Source organism: Dreissena polymorpha, chromosome 8, assembly GCF_020536995.1.
Source record: "Dreissena polymorpha isolate Duluth1 chromosome 8, UMN_Dpol_1.0, whole genome shotgun sequence".
Lineage (NCBI taxonomy): Eukaryota > Metazoa > Mollusca > Bivalvia > Myida > Dreissenidae > Dreissena > Dreissena polymorpha.
In genome coordinates this window covers 57,630,963-57,658,486 of record NC_068362.1, presented here as the reverse complement: position 1 = coordinate 57,658,486, position 27,524 = coordinate 57,630,963, and the positions used below count along the sequence as shown (strand labels likewise).

General features: G+C 36.5%; 1 protein-coding gene across 3 annotated transcripts; it reads right to left on the bottom strand.

The window, feature by feature from the left end:
- Positions 1-685: 685 nt before the first annotated feature.
- Positions 686-27,524, bottom strand: LOC127841780 (uncharacterized). Of its 3 annotated transcripts, none has more exons than XM_052370855.1 (16): positions 27,417-27,524; positions 25,828-25,912; positions 24,818-25,376; positions 24,459-24,549; positions 19,860-19,994; positions 17,881-18,019; positions 17,073-17,210; positions 13,902-14,058; positions 12,608-12,803; positions 11,796-11,934; positions 10,243-10,365; positions 7,217-7,452; positions 6,194-6,379; positions 4,849-4,950; positions 3,472-3,558; positions 686-2,566 (listed from the first exon to the last, which is right to left on the bottom strand). In XM_052370855.1, exons 2-16 carry the CDS (start codon positions 25,895-25,897, stop codon positions 2,414-2,416), a joined length of 2,511 nt encoding a protein of 836 aa, XP_052226815.1. In that variant the 5' UTR covers positions 25,898-25,912; positions 27,417-27,524; the 3' UTR covers positions 686-2,413. The 3 variants fall into 3 exon arrangements, with proteins under 3 accessions (XP_052226815.1, XP_052226814.1, XP_052226813.1); XM_052370854.1 differs by lacking the exon at positions 27,417-27,524 and adding an exon at positions 27,214-27,389 and having other exon boundaries at positions 4,849-4,923; XM_052370853.1 differs by lacking the exon at positions 27,417-27,524 and adding an exon at positions 27,214-27,387.

Below are 27,524 nucleotides of genomic sequence, written 5' to 3'. Positions count from 1 at the left end.
GATTCTCCTCTCCAAGATTCATTATTTTCTTAAGGTAAATATGTGCCGACTTTAAACACAAAAATCACCAGAGTCTGAAAAACATTGTAACATTTTCTTCAGTCTTGAGATGGCATATTGAATCCCACTCCATTCGGCACTTATGAATTGTTGCATGATAACGAAAAACGTGTATATGTATTGGAAATACAATGCTGATGTCTTGTACGTCAATTGAATTCCGGCAGCCATCAAGTCCACTTGAACCTTTTAGAAACTAGCACTTCTGCAAACATCAATCTTTAGATGTTTGATGATTTTGAAGATTAGCATAAAGAACAGCGAGAGAGTCCTGGTGTATTTTATCAGAATTCATTTGATTTTCATCATTACAGCTTTTTGTTTCATCAATCTTAAGTTGATTTGTGAAAACTGGCATTTCATAAGACGCTTTTCTCTCTCTAAAGGCAAGTTGATTTACAAAAATGTTGCTACCATTTAGAATGTCATGTTTAAGTGTGTTTAAATGCACATACATGTATTATGATACGTTGATGTAGATATAATTACAAGGAACATATGAAATCTAAAATTGATTCTTTTTTATCGCCTTAGGAATAAGACTTATATTGTTTCTTATAAGGAACGGACATACAGCGAGTTTGAAATTAAAATCGACTTTCTAAAATTAATATCCAACAAAGTACACATTCATACCATTTATTCATTCCAGTTCGGTTAGGAACAAAAGAGTACAGTTTTCTTCTAAATAATTGCGTCCATTTGTTTTAATGATAACGAATGAAAGTTCAAATTAACAAGTATATAATCGTCATTATAAATAAAAAACGAAGGGATGCGTTTGTGAAACACAATGCCCCTTACTGCACTTTGAAGCCACACAGCAACTATATCCTAATTGAAAACATTAAACTTCGCAAAAATCAATGTACTGGAACGAAACTCACACTTCATATGTTAGTAATGTAGTTAGAGTCTACACAGATGCCGATGAAACAGCCGTGAACAATAGAAGTCAGAGAACTGACAGGAAAGAGATAGGTGGACTAATATACTGAGAGGAAAATAGGGCCAGACGTCCCTTCAAATGGGTCTTTAATCTGACATATAGGTCAGTAATTTGACTGTCAGTATTAACAAGGCTATTGTCAAGAAATATGGTCCCCTACCGGCTTCACTATTGTCAGAAATTCCACCATTTTCAGAATTAATTTTTTGGTTGCCATAGCAACCACAAGTTTTGACGTAGGAACAAAATGAAATGACATGCATAATGTCCATATTGGCATCTATCCATGTTGCAAGTTTCATGAAAAAAATATGAAGAACTTTCAAAGCTATCACAGGATCCAGAAAACCACCATTTTCAGCAGTATTTCTAGTTTATTTGTTGCCATAGAAACCAGAATTTTTGATGTAGGAACAAAATGAAATGACGTGCATAATGTCCATATTGCCATCTATCCATGTTTCAAGTTTCATGAAAAAATATTAAGAACTTTTAAAGTTATAGCAGGATCCAGAAAAGTGTGACAGACTGATGGACAGACGGACTGACGGACAAACCGAGCGCAAACCATAAACCGGTAGGGGACAATAAACATACCGGAAAGCGCAAGAGCTTGGAAACCCCCAATAGTCCAGCGGTTAAACAAAGCTGACCCATTTAAAATCCTTTCAAAATTACATACCATATCAACTTTTATCTTTAGAAATATACTACATAGTGTGCAAAAAAATGGATCTGACAGCATTGCCTGTGCCTTGGGAAGTCTAGCGCTATCCGGAAAAAAATAGTCTTAGAAAATAGATGCAGAACTTGTCATAGATCACACACATACAACAAGACAGGAATGAGATGTAGAAACAAAACTTTTATCAAGCAATCTTTATCTGTCCATGCAAAATATGATTTTAGCGCATTAAATCATTAAAACATGCATCTGAATTCATTAACTAAGGCCTTTAAGATTGTTTTAATAACCTTGCATCAGAACATCAGTCATGGTGGCCACTTAACCTTTTCGCACTTTGCTAAGGTAGGCTAGTTTATCAGAAAAAATCACTTAATTTTGCCAATAACTGACAACTTAATTGCTTAAATCAGAGTTAGGGGACATTACCGTTTTACAAAGTTAAACCTTCTACCATGAAACAGTTAATGATTAAGAAATTATCCTTAAATTACATACACATAATCTAACTTCTGCTTTCAAAACAAATTTATTTGCTTTAGCCTGTATCTTTCCTGATTAAAAAAAATGTTCAGTATTATAACACAGAAAATAACAAGCAGATTTTTTAAAGTCATAGCATATTACATGTATATTAAGTCAAAGACACAAAAATACAAATACAAAAGCACTCTCTAAATCTGTAACACCACATCATTCAAGTGTTTTTTGTTGAATTATTAAAAGAAGATCTTGTCAAATCTTGGGACCTGGCTGTGGTCTAGTGGCCCATTCTGTTCTGTCTCTGTGGTATTCCCAGCTTGTCTTACGTTCTGCATAAACATATCCCTCTGTTGATTGTCCCTCAACATCTGCTTCACCTGCTCTAGAACCTACAGAAATGTTCCAATATTGTTAACTGACGTATAAAACCTACATATATTACATAAATGTACAGTTATTTTTTACTTAGGTCACAGAGGTTGTTTTTTTTACATATGAACCATGTTCTGGGACACCTGGGTTTACTGCATTTTAGTAAAGTGCTGTCTCCATAGGCTTATCGGGGAACTTTGTGCTTTATTGAATTTTTCATTTACAGGAAATCTCTTCTAAGGGAAACTCCAATTAAGCCAGAAAGAGTTGACCTTGAGCAGCCAGTGCAGGCACATGCATTAAGCCCAGTTTTGCCCAGGACAATGGTCAATAAAAATCTTTCTTTTAATTGTCACACTTTTTCATGATCATGAGAGTAAACTCTGTGGAATATGTTTGTTATTTCAAACACTTTTGTCTCTTTTAAAATAACTTTATAAACAGTCCATACTTTTCTATAAATACAAATTTAATACCCACAATTGTTATGAGCATATGACCTGTATGGCACTAGGCTTTTTCAATTTACAGTTTAAAGCGTTTTTCCATCACACAAAAATCTTTATATTCCTTCACTTCTCCATGCATGAAAATTCTTTAGAAGTATGTTTTGTTAATTCGTACACATCAGCTTACAGCTTTGGTAAATGATTATTAGAATAGTAATGAAAGACTCTGAAATACATTTCTCAAAAGCCAGTGCAAATATTTAGTTTAAACCTATTTATTTCAGCTTTATTGCATAAAACGCCTAAGGCTTTTCAAAATGCTCTTGAGTCTGTTTCCTGAGTAGAACCAGTACTTAATGTCATTGAAGGAGATCTAAAGAACGCCCCCACAGTGGAGATCAGTAACCTCCCATTCCCTAGAAGGACACCATATCCAATATGCCACAGCAACCTCTAAATATGGCAATATTTACCAAACCGGTGACCTGTCTTCCGCCACCCTTCAACATCTCTGTCAGTTGTCTCAAGGTCTGGTTGGTCTGCCAATGAGCCTCAGTCACCTGATAACAGTGATGGCCGGATTATACATACCTTAAAAACAACACATAAATCTATAAAAGCCATGCTCTGGGGAAAGCGGGACTTAATGCACAAGCGTAAAGTGTCGTCCCAGGTTTGCCTGTGCAGTCTGCACAGGCTTATCAGGAACAACACTTTCCGTCTTAACTATTTTCACTTCGAGTCTTTCTTAAAACTAAAAATACATTAAAAGCAGAAAGAGTCCTCCCTGATTAGCCTGGGAAAACCCTTTAACAAGATGCATTAAAACCCATTTTACCTGAGCCAGACTCATACTTTTCAGGCTAAAACACACAAGGTTACAACACAACCTGGGCATCAGTAACATTCGGATTATAAAACTCAGCCAAGAAATGCCACTTCAATATACTAAACTTAATGGAGTTATAAATCATAACTGGTACAAAGGATAGCAATAAAAAGCATCAAGATTTCTGTTCCTGTAATTAACACATGCTATGACAATCAATGCCAGGATTGAACAGGGACAACTACTGGTAGTAATGATCGTCATTATGAACTGAGATAATGTTTATGATCAATACTCAACAAGAGGGCCAATATAGCAATTAAGCGCTCACCTTACGAGTTTACAGTCAACGACTGTTAAAGACTACACATTGTGATACAGCTTTTTACCCAACTTGAACCAGATTTAAGCATAGCCCTCATTACATCAAAATGAACATTTTGACAAAGTTTCTTCTAGTCATTATGACCGAGTCATAAATGAAGCCTTTACAGCGATTTCAAGGTTTTTATTATAAGATTTGATCTGATGACCTAATTTTTTAGCTTAGATACAAGAGTTTTGTCAAAATATACATTCTGACATAAGTTTCATCAAGATTGAGTTATAAATGTGGCCTGTAGAGTTGTGCCAAGGTTTTTATAATATTTGACCAAGTGACAAAGGTTTTGGCGAACATTACAAGCCTAAAACTCTGCCTAGATATTGTCAAGATCTGACCAATGTTCATCTAGTTTATATGAAAGATAAGGCCTCTAGAGCAGTAACAAGCATAACACTGGATGCAGGGTGATCACAATTTGCTCATGTGAGCTAAAAAGCAGCTTTTTGAGTGGAAACGAATTACCATGCAACTGCACACTGCACCATGATGTTCACCTGACATAGGGTGATCGCAGTAACTCACCTTCAGCATGACGTATTCCCGTAGCTTCAAATAATATTTTAAGAAAAGTAATTGAAACTTTAAAATTTGTCACCAAAGGCTTACTAGGAGAATGGTAGAGCCATTCATTGTTACCTGGCACTGTTGGGGCGTCCTAGCTGAGGCCATCTGTCCGCAATCCATCTCCATGGCATTCTGTCTGCAGTCCACCTGCATGGCGTTCTGTCTGCAGTCCACCTGCAGTAGTGTTCTTTTGTGATAAAATGTGTGGATGTTGTTAGGCCCCAGTCAGAAAGTATGTTTTCTTCCCCCAAATGACTGCGTAAATTTCCAATTCAAGGTTTCCAAACACACAAAAATTGGGTGGGGGCTAATATAATAAAACATTTATTTGGGGGGGGGATAAATAAAATAAAACATTTATTTAATGCAGCTCTATGGGTTAAACCTAAGTAAATATAACATTGAAAACACCTATTCTCAATGTTCTAGCATTTGTCAACAAATAATACATAAACCAATTTCCTTATTGCAGGGAACACCTATTCTCAATGTTCAAGCATTTGTCAACAATAATACATAAACCAATTTCTTAATTACAGGGTCTGTCTGATTGAGGTGAAGTCCGAGGGGAAGAAAATTCTGTCGACTGATTTTAACTACACGAATCGAAACCTTAAAACAGACATTAAAATAAGCAATTATTTTAACTTCATTACAATATTTATTTATGAAAACCTGTTTAACTTCACATTTAACATGTTAGATAAACAAAGTAAACATTCTTAATAGTGATCAAAAACAATATGTGCTCCGCTGCCTCTGAACAATGACGACAAACTTTCGGTTGAGCTCATAGTCTTTACCTTGGAAATATGGTAAACACTGTTACAGTCTTCAACTAGCGACACTTTTCCAGGGGCTGCTCAAGGTTTTTACATGGAATACACTGCCTTACCTATACAGTCCATCTTCCATAACCATTCAGAAATTGGTATAGCTTTCTGCTTTATATCCACTGTTGTTTGAATTCTCATTGGTAGTTGTTTTTCAATAATAAGTAAATCTCCGATATTTTGTGAGATTCCTTCGTTCAATAATCTTCATTTTCCCTTCATAATGTCGCCATTAGCACATGAATCAGAAAGGAATTACCAAACAAATTATAAAAGACCGACTTTTATTAGAAGATCGGGAAACAATAGCCAATGATATCGCTTGTTTTAAAAATGCTCAGGTAGAATCTACAAGTGTAATATGATAATCCGGGCCTTTTAAGAAATGCGTCTGCGGAATCCATCATGCCCCCTCCCTTAATTTTTTTTAAGAATTTTCGCAAATCTCAGAAACAACCCCCGGACAACACTATCCGCTGAAATCCACAGAAAAATCACACCCCTGTAATTAAGTCAAAGCAATGCTATTATATCCAAATCCATAGGGCCTGGGCCCCTTTCCCATAGTGAAACAAAACACTGACCTGAGTGGCGTCACTTGTCGTCCTCTGTATTGGCCTCCTAGGTTGCTGGTACACAAACTGTGGTGTGGCTGGTTTGGGACCCTTACGGATGTCGATCATGGGTGAGGCTGCCATATCCATGGGCGAGTCATTGTCAGCTGATGGTTGCGCAATCGGGGCATTCCTCTCAGTCACACCCACAATCTCCTAAAGAAAATAAAGAGCTACATTCTGAGAAAACTGGGCATAATGCATGAGCCTTAAGTGTCATTCCATATCACCTTATGAGGCTAATCAGGGACGACACTTGAGACACAAAGTGGATTTTTGTGTGAGAGACTTCCTTTCAACGGAAAGTTCCATAAAAGCGGAAAGTGTCTCACCTGCAGTAAGCCCAGGCTAATCTGGAATAAAAACTTCATGTGCAAGTCGTGCATGCAATATGCCCAGTGAATCTTATCACATTTAACATAAAGTAAAGAATTCATTGGAAAAGAATTAAACAAACAGATTTTTTTCTGCAGTTATAATTAAATGGCAAAAAGTATCAATATGTAAATATCTAAACCTGTAATTGCGGAAATGTTGATGAAAAATAACCTTATAATATTTCATTCCCATGCAATTATTTTTTTTAAGCTGGTTCATAAGTTTTCTGTCATGTATTTTTAATTTAGAGCAATTACTGAAAACGATGGAACTCTAACATATATACATTAAGTCTGGGTAGTAAATAGCAAACAACATTGTCTTTTATAAATGAGCGGCTTTCTGATAAAACTGGGCTTAATGCAAGTGCGTAAAGTGTCAACCCAGATTAGGCTGTGCAGTATGGACAGTTTGATCAGTGACAATAGTTTTGGCTTTTATGGAATTTTCTGTTTAAAGGAAGTCTCTTTTTCACCAAAATCTAGTCTAGGCTAAAAGTGTCGTCCCTGATTAGCTTGTGCGGACTACACAGGCTTATCTAAGACAACAATCATCACATGCTTAAGGCCCAGTTTTCACGGCTCAAATACACTTCAGATAAATTATTTCACATACCTTGGCATCTGTCATTGGATACATATGCATCTTTTTGCTAGCCACATGCCGTGGGGTCATCACAGAGGTCACTGGGGTCGTTCTCCCCTTGCCACTGCCCTTGGCGCCCCGGGTGTATGGGTCAGCTATGCCTTTGCCCCCCCGAGTGTACGGGTCAGCAATCATCTTACGTAGTCGGTCCTTTGTGGCAGACTTCACTGGACCATGGTCACTCACCATTAGCTCTTCAGCAATCTCTGTGGACAGATTGACACAAGTTACCTAAACAGCCTACTTAGCTGTGGTCTGGGAAAATGGGGCTTAATGCATGAGCATAATGTCATCCAAGATTAGCCTGTGCCAGGGTAATCAGTGACAACACTTGCTGCTTTTATGGATTTTTTGCTGAAAAGGAAGTCTCTCCAGAACAAAAAATCCAGTCAAGGATCAAAGTGTGGACCCAGTGGAATAACACATCAAACACATGCATTAAGTCCTCTTTTCACAGAACGCAGCTCATTTTAATGCTCTTTAATTATATTGTTTTTTTCACATTTCATTTCTAATTGACATCTGACATAGCAGAAATACTGTTTTCCAAACTTGTATGTCCTTTTTACATAAAAATTAGGACAAGTCCTCACATACTGAACTGTTGAATTATCAACCAGGTTTCTGAGCTTCACTGTTTCATACAGGCAGGCTTATAACAATTTCTTTAGCCAGAGACATAATATTAGAATTCAAATAGCATATATCTATAACTGATATATATCAAACTTAATGCAAAGTTTCTTATTGACATCTGGAAATGAAATTGGAAAAGAAATCTGCACTTACCATAATATAGTTCTGCCAATACTTTTATGTCAATTATGGTATAAGATGACATGTGATGGTGGGGTAAATATATAAGAAGTATATTATGTAAACTGTTTGTATTATAAATATTTGTTTGTAGACAAAGAAGCAACATTAATGTTAAAAGAACCACAACATTAAATTAACTTAGTTTATTTTCAATGCAAACTTAAATCATGAAGTCATTACCATTGGAATAGCAGAATAACGCTCGGGTAGAAAGACGATAGCCTTAAAAGCCCATAAACACTCAAAACAAGAAACCGTCGGAGACGGGTGATGCTCCCCAAAGTTTGTTTTTTCACAATATTGCACTATATATTCAGATAAAAGGAAACATCTTGAGGGCACAGTAGTTGGGGGGACAAGAATTTTTTTATAGAAAATTTCAAAGGGCCATAACTCTGTGAAAAATCATCCGACCAGAACCCGCTCATAATATGCACATCTCCTCTTGGTAATGAAGCTTCCCATAAAGTTTCATTGAATTCCGGTCTTTAGTTGCTGAGAAATAGCCCGGACAAGAATTGCACTATATGTACAGTTAATGGAAAATTTCAAAGGGCCATAACTCTGTGAAAAATCATCCGACCAGAACCCACTGATAATATGCACATCTCCTCTTGGTAGTGAAGCTTCCCATAAAGTTTCATTGAATTCCAGTCATTAGTTGCTGAGAAATAGCCCCGACAAAAATTGTACACGGACGGACAGATGGACACACGGACGGACACACTGTCGGACACACAAACGGACGGACAGACGAAGCAGCGACTATATGCTCCCCCCAAAATAAATTTTGGGGGAGCATATTAAACAAATATTTTGTACAATAACTCTTAACAAGAGCTGTTTCCATCGGAAGACATATGCCCCCGTCTCAATTTTTCGATGATTCAAGGGCCGTAACTCAGGAGTATCTTGGTCAATTTGGCTGATTATTGAACTTGACATAGATCTTATGACCTTACACATGTTCATGAAGTGTGCAGGCAAAGATCCTATGACATTTGCTCGAGTTATTGAGCGGAAACGAGAAAAAATACAATTTTTCAATGATTCAAGGGCCATAACTCAGAATTGTCTGGGTCAATTTGGCTGATTATCAAACTTAACCTAGATGTGCTTGCCTTTCACATTTTCATGTAGTAATGTGAAGATACAATGACAATATCTGGAGTAATTGAGCGGAAACACGACAAAATGCAATTTTTTGATGATTCAATGGTCATAACTCAGGAGTGTCTGGGTCAATTTGGCCGATTATCAAACTTGACCTAGATATTATTGCCTTACACATTTCCATGACGTTTGGCGAAGATCCTATGACATGTGCTCGAGTAATTGAGCGGAAATGAGAAAAAACCCAATTTTATGATGATTCAAGGGCCGTAACTCTGGAATGTACAGGTCAATTTGGCTGATTATCGAACTTGACCTAGATGTTATTGCCTTACACATTTTCATGAAGTTTGGTGAAGATCTGTTGACAATTGCTTGACTTATTGAGCTGAAACTAATCCGGACAGACGGACAAAAACGCACGGACGGTGCGATTTTACTATGCCCCCACGACATCTGGTTCGGGGGGCATAAAAAATCAATTCTCTGTATAGCAATAGCTAAAATTTCAGTCAGTCTCTACTTTTTTATAGGTTAACTTTATTTTACTAAATCTTTTGCGAAATATTCCTTTATTTCCAGTTTTTATGTTACTTTAAGGGAAAACAATTCTACAGGGTGCTTCTCAAATTCTGCTGTGTGGAAAGCTGCCATGGCATAATTACATTTAATCTATCTATCTAAGTCTATCAATTTGGCAATAAAAAAATTCCTAAAAATATATAAAATATTATGAATTTTAAATATAAACATAACCATGGCAACAACAAAAAGAAGCTGATTACAAAATCATACTATTTGGCTTTTGGTATTTGCATTCCAAGAATATTATTTGCTTAATGTAATTATTAATCCTGACAATTAATATTACCAGACCTCATGGAGGTTCCTTTAGAATTGAAAACTGGGCGTAATGCATGTGTGCAAAGAGTCATCCCAGATTATCAACGAGGACACTTTTCCACCCTTACGAAATGTTTCATGGAAAGAAAGTCTTTACTTAACATAAATCCTGTCTATGCAAAGTTTTCCCAATTTGCAGCTCAAATGCAAAGGATTCCTACCTGGTACAAATCCATGGCCAGCCTGATCCCCGACAAGCGAGGGCATCTCCAGTTTTGACATGGCTGGTTTCACTCTCATCCGCTCCATTCTTTGTTTATCATGGGCAACTTGCTGGTCTAGACCTGCACACACACCAGATAAAGCTTATTCAAGCAACATTCTGTGAAAATTAAAACTTATTGTAAGTGCTTAAAGTGTTGTCCTAGATGAGCCTTTGCAGTTTGCACAGGCTATTAAGGAATGACACTTCCCAATTTTACGGAATTTTTGGTTTTAAGAAAGCCTCTTCTTAATAAAAGTCAAGTCTGGGTGAAGTGTACCTGATAAGCCTCTGCGGACTGCGCAGCCTAATTTGGCTTTTTTGTCACTAATGCATTAAACCCGGTTTACCAATAGCGAGGCTCATTTGATTACGAGCCTAAGATTTTGTAATAAAATGATTTTACTAAGATTAATTTCAAAGAGCTTACATTAACGCCAAGGTTTTTAAAAGGGATTTTCATGTAGTATTTTTACCAGGTAAGAGATGACTATAAAATAAGACTTAAGAACTTACTGTCAAAACTCTGTTACATATAATTGAACATCTATATGAAATAATTATGCTTCAAGTGAAGCATGGAAAGTCAAATTTTTTCCAACTACCTTATTTTATGGTAAATCTACATAATCATGCTTAAAATTCAATTGATTGGTTTTAAAACGCACCATTTAATTAAAAAATTTAATGTCAGTGCAATTGTGGCGCAGAAAACGTGATGCCACACAATGCTTCAGGCCTTACACTTGCTTCAGATTTTCTTGAAAAAAAATTGTCCTTACTTAGGCAAAATTCATCCTAATTTGGCTATAGTATGGATAATAAGTTATAGCGAAGTAGGTTTTTTAGCCAAATGGTCCATTATTGGCAATTGGCTTACTTGGCAATCGGCTGAGTTAATCCCATGTTTAACAAGGGACAAAATTGTCACAAAACCAGGTTTTCATTGTGAAAAAAAAATCTGATAAAGGGAGAAAACTCAAACTGAACTTTTGAAATGAACAAACAAAATTAACCCCCTTTGTAAGTTTGTTTTTTTAAAAAATCTATTGTTAGCCGTGGCGACCTTGACATTGGAGATATTGACGTGATTCTTTCGTGCGACACACCGTCCCATGATGGTGAACAAATGTGCCAAATGATTTTAAAATCTCACAATGAATGACATAGTTATGGCCAGGACAAGCTCATTTATGGCCATTTTTGACCTTTGAACTCAAAGTGTGACCTTGACCTTGGAGATATCGAAGTAATTATTTCGCGCGACACACCGTCCAATGATGGTGAACAAATGTGCCAAATGATTTTAAAATCTGACAATGAACGACATAGTTATGGCCCGGACAAGCTTGTTCCACCCGCCCGCCAACCCGCCCGCATGCGCCAATCTAATAACCAGTTTTTTCCTTCGGAAAACCTGGTTAAAATGAAATTTATGCAAGCCTAGTGGATTTCAGTCAATTCGGATTTAGAGCGTGTCAGCAGGTATTTGTGCAGTCCCTGTTAATGTACCTTCAATAGACTGCAAGGCCTCCCTGGCTGAGAGACGCTCTACAGGGTTGAACTCCAGCATCTTGTGAAGAAAAAGCCTCATGTCTGGAGAACATTCATCAGGAATGAAAGTCTGAACAAAGTTTTCACCTTGGGCAACCTGGAACAATGGAAATAAGATGAACAATGGATGCTCGAGAGTAGCCCCTAATTCTGGTCATATCACATCAAAAGGGGAGTTCTCCATTGCAATAGGCAATAATAAATTCAACCCATGCTAATGTACCAAGTAAGTGTTTGTGTGTCGTTTGAATAGACATTGTTGCAGGAAATTAAAATGGAATATATTGTGCCACAAAAAATACAAACGAGCATTTTGTATCTCATTACATCTATGTTACCATACCACAGCTAGCGCTGAAATTTTGGATATTGCTATTAGGAACACTGATTTTTTATGGGTTTACTTTATTTTACGGAATATAAGTTGATTTTGATTATTTATTTTACTTTAAAGTAGACAATTATCACTGAAAATAGGGCACATAGATTTTTTGAAATCTATTCAACTTACAAATCTTAAGTATCACCAGAATTGCTTATTGCTTATGAACACAGTTGAAATATTGTTAAAACAAATATTTTAAGCCAGTTTAGAGTCAAGTCTGAATTCCGTGGAAAACAATTCTCACAAGTTTCATGAAAGTTTATGTCGCCTCTAATTTGTTCATCCTAAAAGTGTTTTGCACAATCAATATAACATACCATGAATGTTCTATTTAGAAACAATACGCTGCCAACCATTTTCTTGTTATTGTGCTTATCATAAATACCTGGACAATCATCGACATGTGCAAGCTCTGCCTCTGTTCTGGGGTGTATGCTTCATAAGAGCTCTGGCCATTGGTTAACACATGTTGTAGAATGTGGTATCCCTTGTACAGGAACATCACCACCAGGGCAAATGCAAATATGTCTGACTTTCCTGTTATGTCATCATCTGAGAGACCAAAGTTCAGTTGTTTGTATCTGAAAATAACAGCAATTAATTGATGTAATTTATTTCATTCATAACAAGTTTGAAACCAGAATAATCTAAAAATGAAAGCCTTAAAATTGAGCTCAGAAGCAGAAAAAACAAGAGCTGCGTTAGTGAAAAACAAAGAACCTTACTACGCTTTGAAGCCACAGAGCAGCTATTATATCCACTCTACCGTTCTTACTCCACTCTGCACTACTTACTTCACTCTACACTGCTAACACCACTCTACACTACTTCCTTCACTCTAAACTACTTATTCTACTATGCAGTACTTACTTCACTCTACACTACTTACTCCACTCTACACTGCTTAATTCACTCTACACTACTTACTCCACTCTGTACTACTTACTTAACTATAAACAACTTACTTCACTCTACACTACTTACTCCACTCTACACTACTTACTCCACTCTACAGTGCTTAATTCACTCTACACTACTTACTCCACTCTGTACTACTTACTTAACTATAAACAACTTACTTCACTCTACACTACTTACACCACTCTACACTACTTACTCCACTCTACACTACTTATTCTACTATGCAGTACTTACTTCACTCTTCACTTCTTACACCACTCTACACTACTTACTCCACTCTGCAGTGCTTACTTCACTATACACTACTAACTCCACTCTACACTGCTTAATTCACTCTCCACTACTTAATTCACCCTACACTACTTACTCCACTCTACACTGCTTAATTCACTCTCCACTAATTACTCCACTCTGTACTACTTACTCCACTCTACACTGCATAATTCACTCTACACTACTTACTCCACTCTACACTTCATAATTCACTCTACACTACTTACTCCACTCTGTACTACTTACTCCACTCTACACTTCTTACTCCACTCTACACTGCTTAATTCACTCTCCACTACTTACTCCACTCTGTACTACCTACTTCACTCTCCACTACTTATTCAACTCTACAGTACTTACATGTACTCCACTCTACACTACTTACTCCACTCTACACTACTTACTCCACTCTACACTACTTACTCCACTCTATGTTGGCCTACTTAGTTCACTTTTCCCTACTTAATTCTCTTTGCCCTACTTACCTCATCTGTAGAACCAATTTGCACACCTCTGGGGAGAGGTATTCTGGGGTTAAGCCCACAAAGTGCATCGGGTCATGGGCAAACTTAGCAGATCCAAAGTCTGTAATCTTCATGTTCACAAAGCCGTCACCTTGGTCAGTCAGGCACACATTTTCAGCTTAAAGTAAAGGTATAACCAATACTTAAATGGTGAGCATATTGAGCATTATTTATCTACAACTAGAAACTTCTAAAATAAAAGTAATGCATACTTGTTCAAGTTGGCTTTAAAAAAAAAGTCCTCAAGCCTTTCTTTATAACGAAAAGAAAATATTATTAACAAAACAAAGTATTATATTTGGCTACAGTACACTTTAATGCAAAAGGGGACCAGTTTCATGCAAAGAAATAGGGAATAGTATGTGAGTTTTGGATAAAGAACAAGTTTATCATGCGAGGCTTAGAACCATGGTAGCGCAAGGCTTGCCAGGCACTTCCATGGTTCGAGCCTAGCATGATAAACTTGATCTTTTTATTTATTCTATTATGTCCTCCCTTTTTCCATTAACAATTATAAAATATCTCATTTTTTGACAATTTTGTTCTTCAGTTGTTGACAAAAACATTCTCCCATTTTTTGGAAAACCCAGAGTGCGATCTAAAAATAGCAAAAGAATAGAGCTCACATTTATATTATCGTTGTTACACTATCGATTTTCATCTGGTAATAGGTAGAGCTGTAACGATTCACCCATCATTCAATTCGATTCAATTTGGATACCAAATGGTCCGATGTGATTATTTTCGATTGGATTCAAATTAAACTATTTGCTGCTTATTTTGCAAACTATTTCATGTTTGGTTTGTCCATTGAACAAAACTTCCTGTGGAGTTATTCTTAAATAACATAAAATGCATAATGTATCACATGTGTTTAACAGAAAAAAAAACACGACTCTCAACAGTACTGTATGGACGCATGTCTTGGGCCAAGAAACCAGCAATAGATTTAGTAATCAAATTCGAACCTGTCAGTTGTCAGTTTAGATTTGAAATCAGTCACTTTCATTTGACCCATTGTCTCAGATTATTTTGCCAACGTGTTAAAATACCTTGTCGTGGGAGATGAAGATTTCACATCTGAAATATCAACCGAGTGTTTTCTCTTTATGTTGCCTCAAATTTGTAGTGCTTCCAGATTTAGGGTAACTTACATCAATAAAACACGTTTTGCAAGTTGCCTTTGCATCAAAACCTGCGCGAAACCCGAAGTGTTCCCATACTTTTGTTTTTAATTTTCTTGGTGGGTCTTTCAGCGTGGTTGAAGACGCCATTTTACTGGCTGATGTAATGCTCAGCATTTTATTCATTCATTCATTGGATGCCATATTGGCTACTGACCAATCACAAGACGTATTACAAATGACAAGAGAGTTTAGACGACGGATTTGGAAAGTAAGGTTTAAAATGCGGATCAATTGTGATTGCAGTGAATCGAATCGAAATTGGCCATATTGGTATCGACAACGAATCGGCGGCGTTGAACCAGTTTTTCGATGCATCGATCCAAATCGTTACAGCTCTAGTAATAAGATAAAAGACTAAACATAGCCAAGCAATTAAACAAGCAAACTTTTATGCTTCATAACAAATGAAAACTAGAGCTTTGTCACAGACGTGACGTTTACCCCCACGTGCCGCATTGACACAGACTATTTTGCATGCTGTCTTCACAAAACAAGAGAATCTAATTTATGGCGATTTTTTAAGAATTAGTATGCCATTATCATTTATGTCCATTTTTTACCTTTGAACTCAAAGTGTGACATTGACCTTGGAGATATCAACATGATTTTTTTGTGCGACACACCGTCCAATGATGGTGAACAAATGATTTTAAAATGTCACAAAAAAGTTATGGCCCGGACAAGCTCATTTATGGCCATTTTTTACCTTTGAACTCAGTGTGACCTTGGAGATATCGACGTAATTCTTTCGCAAGACACACCGTCCAATGATGATGAACAAATGATTTTGAAATCTCACAATGAACAACATAGTTATGGCCCGGACAAGCTCATTTATGGCAATTTCTGACCTTTGAACTTAAAGTGTGACCTTGACCTTGGAGATATCGATGTAATTCTTTCGCGCAACATACTGTCCAGTGATGGTGAACAAATGTGCCAAATGATTTTAAAATCTCACAATGAACGACATAGTTATGGCCCGGACAAGCTCATGTTTTGCCTTTTTTGACCTTTGAACTCAAAGTGTGACCTTGACCTTGGAAATATCGACATATTTCTTTCGCGCTACACACCGTCCAATAATGGTGAACAAATGTGCTAAATAATTTTAAAATCTCACAATGAACGACATAGTCATGGCCCGGACAAGCTCATGTATGGCCATTTTTGACCTTTGAACTCAAAGTGCGACCTTGACCTTGGAGATATCAACGTAATTCTTACGCGAGACACACCGTCCAATGATGGTGAACAAATGTGCCAAGTGATTTTAAAATTTCACAATGAACAACATAGTTATTGCCCGGACAAGATTTCGGGACAGACCGACAGACAGGCCGACAAAGTGACTCCTATATAGCCCCCATTACCAATGGTAATGGGGGTATAATAAAACAAGAGATGTGTTTGTCAGAAACACAATGCCCCCTATTGCGCCGCTTTGAAATAAAATTTGAATATATCATTTGGCAGGTTTAGAAATTATCTCCCTTTTAAAGCTTATTACTTCCCTTGGATTGTATTTTATGACTCTTGACCTTGAAGGATGACATTGACCTTTCACCACTCAAAGTGTGCAGCTTCATGAGATACACATGCATGCCAAATATAAAGTTGCTATCTTCAATATTGCAAAAGTTATGGCCAGTGTTAAAGTTTTCGGACGGACGCACAGACTGACAGACTGACTGACTGACAGACGGACTGACGGACAGTTCAACTGCTATATGCCTACCGAGGGCATAAAAAATACATACATATACATACATTATACATGATGAACCGCACTCTGGGAAAACTTGGCCTAGCGCAATTTGCATTGTGACAATACAATAGCCTGTGCAGTCCACACAGGTATACAAGAGCACACTGCAAGCAAAAGAATAAATCCCCATTTTCCCAGAGCAAGCCTGATATTATTGTTAACAGATAAGTTGATTACGTTTGATGTCCTGGTGAATAATGCCAAACTTGTCCATGTGCTCCAGAGCTCTGCAGCCCTGCTTGCAGAAGTCCCACACTACATCCTGCCTCCTCGCCATTTGGGGATTCATGGCTCTGTACTTGTTCAGTGACATCCCTGTGGAAAAGATATCAACATAGAATAAAAACATGCAACTGCGTAATTTGATCATGAATGATGAAGTTAATAAAGTAATAAGAGTTGCTATTCAAATTCCGAACCATGTTCAGACATGTCTTTTCTCATTGTGAGAGAGATAATATACTTGAAAAGGGACTATACATATTTACATGACCATTCATCACATCAACCAATTGCTTGGATTGGTAAATCTTGATACACAAAAAACTTTTTTTGATAAACCTATTAAACATTGCAAAAGAATCCAGCATACTAATGAGTAAAGGTAGCTAAACATTAGAAGAAGGTACAGAGAAGAAGGTACAGTTGCCAGCAGGAGCGCGGAGTCCTGACATGGAAAATAATTATACATTCAGGATAATGAGCCTCAATCTAGGAAAACTGGGCTAAATGCTTAAAGTGTCGTCCCAGATTGACCTGGGCATTCCCACAGGTCAATCACAGACAAGACTATCTGCTTTATGGTATTTTCTTAAAAGAGTGACTCTTCTTCCCAGTTTGGGCGGAATGTGACGTGACTGAATAAGCTGTGCGGACTGCACAGGCTAAGCTGGGACAACACTTTGCCCACATGCATTGAACCATGCTTTACCAGAGAGTGGGTTATATCCATGGTTATATGTTGTTGAGAAAGCTCTTGGATTACCTGCATCTTCAATAAGCAGCTCCATATGTTCTCCATCTAGGCCCACTCGATTTATCAGTCCATACAGTCGTGTGATGTTTGTCTGGTTCAACATGCTTGGTACTAGTACTTCATTCTTAGCAAAGGAAGCTTTGGTCACCTGTAAAAAGAGATTGTTATGAGATCCCTAGCGGTTGAAAGAAGAATTAATAGCAGGGTTCGACACTACGGCATGTCCGACAGACATTGTCTAGTAAGATCGGTGGTCGGGCTAGTAAAACTGCGGGCTAGTTTGTCCGACTGGTCGTACATAAAAAAATCTATACTGATTCATATAACTATAACAAACTGCTGTGAAAACCTTTTTTCTGAATGTGTAAAATTACTCTCGTATCCGTTATTTACATCAGAACAAAACTAGCGTATATAAATAACGCAGAGCATTCACATGATTCATCTCTATTTTTAGACGCGAAGGAGAGCTTCCCGCAGAAATTGCTTGTTTCCATTGGTCAAGTTGTCATGAATATTAATGATCTGCAGCGTCGTAAACTTTACAATATTTTTTAAGACTTCTATCGAAAATCGGTATCGTCAATGTAAACATTTTTGCATAGCAGACAAGAGAATGTAATTTAAAGAATGGCTTTGTTCAAGTTCGGATTTTCTTCCGACAAAAAGGTTAATAAAGAACAATCCGATGGTAAAAGTGACAGGAAACGTAAATATGAAGAAAAACAAAAACATAAATTTAATCCTAAATGGAAAATCGAGTCAATGCCCACGGCTTGAATTTAACAAAGAAAAGCAAACAAAATAATTTTATTTTATTGATTTATTCTATGCATCAAAATAACTTTCTGGTGTTCACTGATTATTTACTGATAAATCCTGATTAAGCAGTTACATGACACAATTGTGTTTATTTGCTATGTCATATATGGTCTAGTAGACATCAGATTCGGGCTAGTACATTTCAAGAGGAGTTGGTCCGATGGTCTTGCTATTATAAAAGTTAATGTCGAACCCTGAACAGGGATGGAAATGAGCAGGGGCCCTACAATGACCCCTTCTGTTCAATTTGATATAGGCCTTTTTTCAAAAAAATTGTAACAATTATTTTTCTGTGCAAGAGGTTTTCAAGAAAAAAAAAACATAACCAAACTGTGATTTTCAAACCATTATACACTAATAAGCACTGCACAAAAATTATCTGTTTTATGTAAAATTTATTTTTGTTTATTAATAAAAACATAAAAATTCTGACTTGCTTGGCCAAACTGTTCAATTTTGGACTTCTCTAACCTCATAAAAAAATACTGGTTTTCAATTGACAGTACATGTAATGCATTTTCCCATAAGAGGTCAGTAGCCTTTCATATAAGGTTAGTAACTTTAAAAGATGTAAATGAAGTAAACAAGATGTTTGTCATAAAATCATTACTTCTTCCTTCTTAGAAATGGCAATTTTTCACAAATTAAAGAAGTTGCGACTTAAAATTTCAAGAAGTTTCCGACTCAAATTGTAACAATTTTAAAAAGATCTCTTCTCATTTTTTCCTAATTTTGACACATTTGCCACTCATTTTTTTCACAAAATGAGGGGACCAAGGCCACTTCATAAAAATTTGGAAAAATTCTTGAAAATATGCAATGATTTACTATTCTCATGTTATAACTTGATGAAAGTCAAGTAAACTTGGTACTTTGTAAAATAAATTAATTTCACTGCATAAATTCTTACTGATCCTAGATGGTAAGATATAAGGTTGCTAATATAGACTGGGCTAGAGCTATTCTCTTGCAAAATATTTATTTACTGATCCTGTATCACACAGTATTGAGTCAGAGTAACTAATCAAATCAAGGTTTTTAATACATAAAAATCAATGATAACACACCAATCTAGCTAATAACTTGTTCAGAGGTATAATGATGCAAATTTCTTCAGCTTATACATATAATGCTCTCTCCGATGCACTACAATGTGTTGTACATACTTTTTTTAGGACAAACTTCTTTCCTCTGTTCGAGTCCATGGCAAGATGCACAGTTCCAAACGACCCCTGTCCCAGCGACTTCTCCACAATATAGTGTACATCCTTCTCATACAGGTCTCTCTCAGTGTTCAAATCCTGCAAAGTGAGGAAAACAATTGTTGTAAAAACAAGAGATGTGTTTGTCAGAAACACAATGCCCCCTGCTGCGCCGCTTTGATACGTTTTTTAACCTTTTACCTTGAAGGATGACCTTGACCTTTCACCACTCAAAATGTGCAGCTCCATGAGATACACATGCATGCAAAATATCAAGTTGCTATGTGAAGGGACATAGAAGTTATGAGCATTTTTCGAAACCTTAACGTGAAACCTAAACGCAAAGTGTGACAAAAAGACGGACGGACGGTCCGATCACTATATGCCCTCCTTCGGGGGCATAAAAACATGAATGACATATTAGGACTTTATAATCTCGGCGTAATAGTCGATAATTAATAAATAGCAGAATATGTTCATCAGAATGTATTAACATTGAGGCATTGTTAAGTACTGTACACAAGAAAAGAAAACTGTTAAGTTACTCCCAATAACATATTTATTTTCTGTGGATTATAAACAACGGAAACATTCATAAATTAGTAACTTAAATATTGTTTTTAAAAAAACAGCAAAAAGGTGTTTTCAACGCGGCTAAGACAGCTATAGTGACTTCATGTGTAAAGTGTACAATACATTATAATAATTCGGCGGAAAATGTGAACATTGCAATAAACATATAAAGGTGATCTACACAATGTAGTTATAAACAAATGCATTATATAAATAAAAATATATTTGACCTCTGACCTTGAAGGATGACCTTGACCTTGACCTTTTACCACTCAAAATGTGCAGCTCCATGAGATACACATGCATGCCAAATATCAAGTTGCTGTCTTCAATATTGCAAAAGGTACTCATAGAATGAGCGATTTTGTCCACATAATTTTGACCTCTGACCTTGAAGGATGACCTTGACCTTTCACCACTCAAAATGTGCAGCTCCATGAGGTACACATGCATGCCAAATATCAAGTTGCTATCTTGAATATTGAAATACTGCAAAAGTGTACATTAAATGAGCGATTTTGACTCATATATATGACCTTTGACTTTGAAGGATGACCTTGACCTTGACTTTTCACCACTCAAAATGTGCAGCTCCATGAGGTACATATGCATGCCAAATATCAAGTTGCTATCTTCAATATTGCAAAAGTTATTGCAAATATTAAAGTTGGCGCAAACCAACAGACCAACCAACCAACCAACCAACAGACCAACCAACAGACAGGGCAAAGTGGGCACTACTATAGTGGGGGACATAAAAATCCAGCACTGGAAAACCAACATATCATTTTTCGAGAGTGAACTGTAACTGGTTTGCATTAAAAAAAACATGATATAAAAATGCAACTCAGACTATCTGTAAATGAAACCACGAAATAAGCATATATTAAATTATGGTTTAACTCAAAATTTTATATATATCTAAATAAAGAGAATCGGTGTCTTTTTGAAAACACAATAAATCAGAGATCAATACATTTTAATAAACGGAAAAAACGCAGTCATTCATAATGATATAGATGCGTCATTTGGATTGGGTACTTAATATATTCATCAAAATAATTATATATAAACAGCCATAAGGCCGTTTAATACAAATCCAAGTTTATAATAAAACAAGGGCTGTTTATAAAACATGCATGCCCCCCCCCCATATGGGCTCTCCGTTGTAGTGACAGCCATTGTGTGAGTATGTTTTTGTCACTGTGACCTTGACCTAGTGACTTGAAAATTAATAGGGGTCATCTGACAGTCATGATCAATGTACCTATGGAGTTTCATGATCCTAGTCATAAGCGTTCTTGAGTTATCATCCGGAAACCATTTTACTATTTCGGGTCACTGTGACCTTGATCTTTGACCTAGTGACCTGAAAATCAATAGGGGTCATCTGCGAGTCATGATCAATCTACCTATCAAGTTTCATAATCCTAGGAATAAGTGTTCTTTAGTTATCATCCGGAAACCATTTAACTATTACCGGTCACCGTGAACTTGACCTTTGACCTAGTGACCTCAAAATCGATAGGGGTCATCTGCGAGTCATGCTCAATGTACCTATGAAGTTTCATGATCCTAGGCATAAGCGTTATTGAGTTATCATCTGTAAACCATTTTACTATTTCGGGTCACCATGACCTTGACCTTTGACCTAGTGACCTCAAAATCAATAGGGGTCATCTGCGAGTCACGATCAATGTACTTATTAAGTTTCATGATCGTAGCCATTAGGGTTCTTGAGTTATCATCCGGAAACCAATTTACTATTTCAGGTCACGGTGACCTTGACCTTTGATATAGTGACCTGAAAATCAATAGGGTCAACTGCGAGTCATGATCAATCTACCTATCAAGTTTCATGATCCTAGGCATAAGCCTTCTTGAGTTATCATCCGGAAACCATTTTACTATTTTGGGTCACCGTGACCTTGACCAAGTGACCTGAAAATCAATAGGGGTCATCTGCAAGTCATGATCAATGTACCTATGAAGTTTCATGATCCTAGGCATAAGCAAATCTTGAGTTAGCATCCGGAAACCATTTTACTGTTTCAGGTCACCGTGACCTTGACCTTTGACCTAGTGACCTGACAATCAATAGGGGTCATCTGCCAGCCATTATCAATCTACCTACGAAGTTTCATGATCCTAGGCATAAGCGTTCTTGAGTTATCATCCGGAAACCATTTTGCTATTTCGGGTCACTGTGACCTTGACCTAGTAACCTGAAAATCAAAAGGGGTCATCTGACAGTCATGTTCAATCTACCTTTCAAGTTTCATGATCCTAGGCCTAAGCGTTCTTGAGTTATCATCCGGAAACCATTTTACTATTTCGGGTCACTGTGACCTTGACCTTTGACCTAGTGACCTGAAAATCAATAGGGGTCATCTGCGAGTCATTATCAATCTACCTATCAAGTTTCATGATCCTAGGCCTAAGCGTTCTTGAGTTATCATCCGGAAACCATTTTACTATTTCGGGTCACCGTGACCTTGACCTTTGACCTAGTGACCTGAAAATCAATAGGGGTCATCTGCTAGTCATGATCAATCTACCTATCATGTTTCATAATCCTAGAAATAAGCGTTCTTTAGTTATCATCCGGAAACCACCTCGTGGACGGACCAACAGACCGACCGACATGTGCAAAGCAATATACCCCCTCTTCTTCGAAGGGGGGCATAATAAATGTTCATTTTTACAAGGAATCTTTAATCAGCTCCCTATATATGTTTATGAAACGTTTCTGATAGTCAGCCTTTCGTTTACGAATTTATTTTGATTACGCAATTTCTCTCTACAGCATCTATGATTGTATTAAAGTTTTACAAAGCAGTTTAGTTTATTTTGTGGCTTTAACACTTAATATTGTAGAAAATAGCCTGATACATCATTACAAAATATACGATTTCACCCGCCTCTTTCGCCATCATTGTGATCTGCATGTCGGAGTTTTCCAATCACTAAACCACGTGACTGTGTGGGCTGAGGGATCGATAATTTGGCGACTGGTCAATTGGAAGTAGGTCAGAATAAGTGAAGCCTGTGCATTTAAGACCGAAGTATAGAAAGCTAGGGTCAATAAATTTGAGACATGGGCTTGAATTATAGTCCACAACATATGTATATATTTTCTTATAGCGTGCACAAAATATCTTCCAACTTTCTAGAAATGTGCTTACAGGGACAAAAATGTTGATAATTCCTTTGGGATAACCTATAATAGTCTAAACAGCAAGGCTACTTTCATTTCCCATGTATTCATAATGTATATCTATTTATAGTACAAGAAACCAATGTGTTTTCCCAAAGTATTAATATAACCAGTATCACGAGTGTACACGACATATATCAGTAGTGACTAACATGACATGACATATATATTAATTTGCCTGAAATTTATCACCCAAAATACAATCCAGATAGTTGTCTTAAGAACTTGGAAAGATCTTGTTGGTGTGTTTAAATGCTTTAAAATGATGTAATAAATCAAACACATGACTGTTTAAAATGGTGGTTGTTTTATTTAACCCAAGAGCTTATAAGTAATCCTACATAGAATTGCTACTACAAGCACAAGACCAATGAAGGAGCATTGTGAATGTCAGATTTATTTTTTTGAATATTTTTCTTTCCAAGGCTTATCATGTTTTTTTTATATTTCTAAGATATCCTCAACTTGAGATTATTATTAAATATGGTTGATATTATGCAAACTGACTAAGAATGTTATTGTCCAGTACAAAAATATGTTCAAAATAAAATTTACAGAAGTTCTGATTGAATCAAGGACATCCACTTAAAATCAGCAAAACATTCAAATTTGACTGCAAATTATACTATAATTTATACTTCAATACATTTCCCAAAAATTAAAAGGCCACTTCTGTACTTAAAAATATTATAATAGATAAAACAAAATGTGTAGTTTAATTCAGGAGTCCATTTAAGATTGTTGACATGATCGTTAACGTTTGCTAGTTTTACCTCATCACAGATTACACCTGTAGTTTTCCCTAGCTTACTGTAGCACTGAACAAGGTCCCGCAATGCTTCTGTGGTACCCAGTACAACTTTTCTGAAAACAATATTCAACCCAGTAGAGAACATCATTATAACCTTCAGTTAAAACAGATACAATGTTTGTGTAGTTGTATAATTTAATAAGCACTTTGTTGCTGTTTTGGTGGTCCTAAAACTTGTAGGTTGAACAACCAAAATTTCTTTTGCTTAAAGAAAAAAGAAACTTAAAATTTTTTGCTCTAAAAAAAAGTTAGGATATTATGGTACATATATAAAGTTCTGTTAAGGAACACATGTAAAGTTAATATAAGGCTGAAACATACCCTTCCTCAAAGGTTTTCCTCAGTTTGACAGGTTCTTGTGTGTACAGTTTTTTGGGACCTTCAGGGATTGCAGTCTGCTCCTGAGTGCTATACAAACATGCAGGCAAAGGTGGGCTTTTGTTTGCATCTTCCTCCAAACTGGCATCAAACTGTTTAGGCGAGCTTTTCTTCAGAGTCGCGTCTTCATCACAACTGGCAACAAACAGTTTAAGAGAAGGTCCATCTTGAAATGTTTTCCCAGCAGGCAATCTCTGTCTTAGCTGCGGCATGGAATAAAAGGGTTCCTGGTGCTGTTGGCTATCTTGATCATATGAACTGAAGGCCAAACCAAAAACACCACTGGGTACAACATTTGGCAAAGAGTTGGGGATCCCCTCTGTAGACTGTGTAGAGGAAATGTTGTGTGTGGTAGTAGTGACATGATCTCGGTTGGACAAGTTTAAGTCCACAAAGCCGTCAATAGGGTCCTGCTGTCCTCCACTGCTGTCATGAAAGACCAACTCCTCAAAGCGTGGAACAAGATCTGGTTGGACTGGCGATTCAGGGGGCAAAACCTTCACTGAAGTTATAATGGTAAATGGTTCTAGAAGTTAAATAATTCAAATTACAAGAAAATTTTCACTTAAATTATAGTTATATACTCTGTTAGATGTAAACGAAATAAAATAGGGAATAAATCATCAGTAGAACTTAATGAAAGAAAAAAATTGAGAATTGTTGTCAATAGGGATTTTTTTCTACCATTTTGCTTTGGGATTGCGTCTGTTTTATGGACTGGTACATATTGCTGAAAATGGCTTGTCTGCTATAAGTTTGTATCTTATTGTTTTTGTTATAATCAAAGAGCTTTTTTCGGACCCTCAAATAAATTATAAGCACACACAGTTATCTTTTTACACAATTAACCCATAAAAACATAGCATCTTTTCTTACTTCATAATGAGTGAAAACATTTGAAGCATTCGTCTAGCAACTACACAAATAGAAGTTCAAAACTTATACAAACATACATGTCGACGGATTCATCTTGATTTTCGAAGAAGGCGGATCTTTCCCTGTGTGCGTGAAATGATCTGCCATGTGGTCAGCAATTGGCTGAAATACGTGAACAATGAAGACGAAAATGCTCTACATATCATATTAGTTCTTCTTGAATGCTCTGAGCTTTTAAGAGTACATACATGTACCAGTGAGCCAAAGGGTCAATAGCTGGGAGTTGGATTACTGCAACGGGTACTGGACGTTTCGTGCCACTACCAGTTCATGCCACTGATATTTGTGTAGGAGGGCATTGGACGTTTCGTCCCACTGATAATATATAGGCGGATAGGTGTGAATAATTCCGTATAGGTGTGAAAACATAACAGGAAACTTTCGCACGTTTCCTTGTAACGACGACATTCCCTTTCATCATTTTTCGATACTGTCAGAGACTGACACCAGTCTCACACGACAGATCCTGCCATCTTTCACATTCATCGCATGAGATGGCTTTATCTTCTTCCCCAACATTCCGTGCACAGTACACACAAGGATATTCGCAAGCCATTACTGGTTTTGTGAATTCAACGAACAACACACGTATTATATACTGTGTGTTCAACTGACTTTATTTACTCTTTCAGTGAATTACACAGTTTGTATCATAATTAAAGCGGTGAGTTGTTTACTAATTGGTAACTAATTGGCCATTAAAGGCCCGTGTCGGTAAATTTAAGGCCCAATCGGTAATTAATTGTTTGCTAATTACGTAAAGACACATACCGCTAATTGAAAGTTTGTGAGTCGATAGTAAAGCATAAGCATTTCTTAAAAGAAAAAGACCAACTCTATTTTAAATTGTATTATTGTTCATTCATATTATATATTATTATTTATGTATATAATACATACAATTGAAGCATAGAAAATAACAGCATTTCATGTTTAATATTTATTAAACAGAATGAACACATGTTTTTATACTAACAATAAATCATTTTATTTTATTATTACAAGCACACACACATGATTCATAAAAAATAACAACACTTTATGCTTTATGTTTATCGCATATAATACACTATTTACAAATATTAGTATACTAACGTTAGATCATTTTATTTGTTTGTTATTTATAATTATAAATGTTGTCAACATTGTTGTAATTTTCTACATTTATATACACCTCAATATCATTCACACCTATACGGCATTATTCACACCCATCCGCTATATATTATCAGTGGGACGAAACGTCTACCCCTTTTCAACACAAATATCAGTGGCACGAACTGGTAGAGGCACGAAACGTCCATAAACCACTGCAACTACATATCATATATTAATACTTTATATACGTTAATATAATTGAACAGTTCGTCGTTTTTAAATTAATATGGTTAATTGAGTCTTACAAATTGCTCGCATTCCATTGTAACACAATTCAAAATGGCGATGGGTTCTGTTGGGCTTCTGAAATCTACGAATTTGTGTCGCTATTTCGGCTGAAGCACATCGTTTACATGCTTATTTGTGTGTATGAGATGACACTAGAAATAATTTATATGATATTAACAGTAAGGTTATGTTGCTAGATGCACGTTACAGGACAAATTACCGAGAAATTGAAATCCGTGAAACGAAAGAAGACAATCGGTCACGTAACGTTTTATTTTCCTCATTTAGGATACACAACACACACACACACACACACACATGATCGACT

Bases quoted from the DNA above. Each gene is read 5' to 3' on its own strand.
- LOC127841780 (XM_052370853.1), bottom strand. The intron at 18,020-19,859 runs GTATGTACAACA...CTCTTTTTACAG, and splicing joins AGAAGTTTGTCCTAAAAAAA to GTGACCAAAGCTTCCTTTGC. The intron at 14,059-17,072 runs GTAATCAACTTA...CTTTACTTTAAG, and splicing joins TATTCACCAGGACATCAAAC to CTGAAAATGTGTGCCTGACT.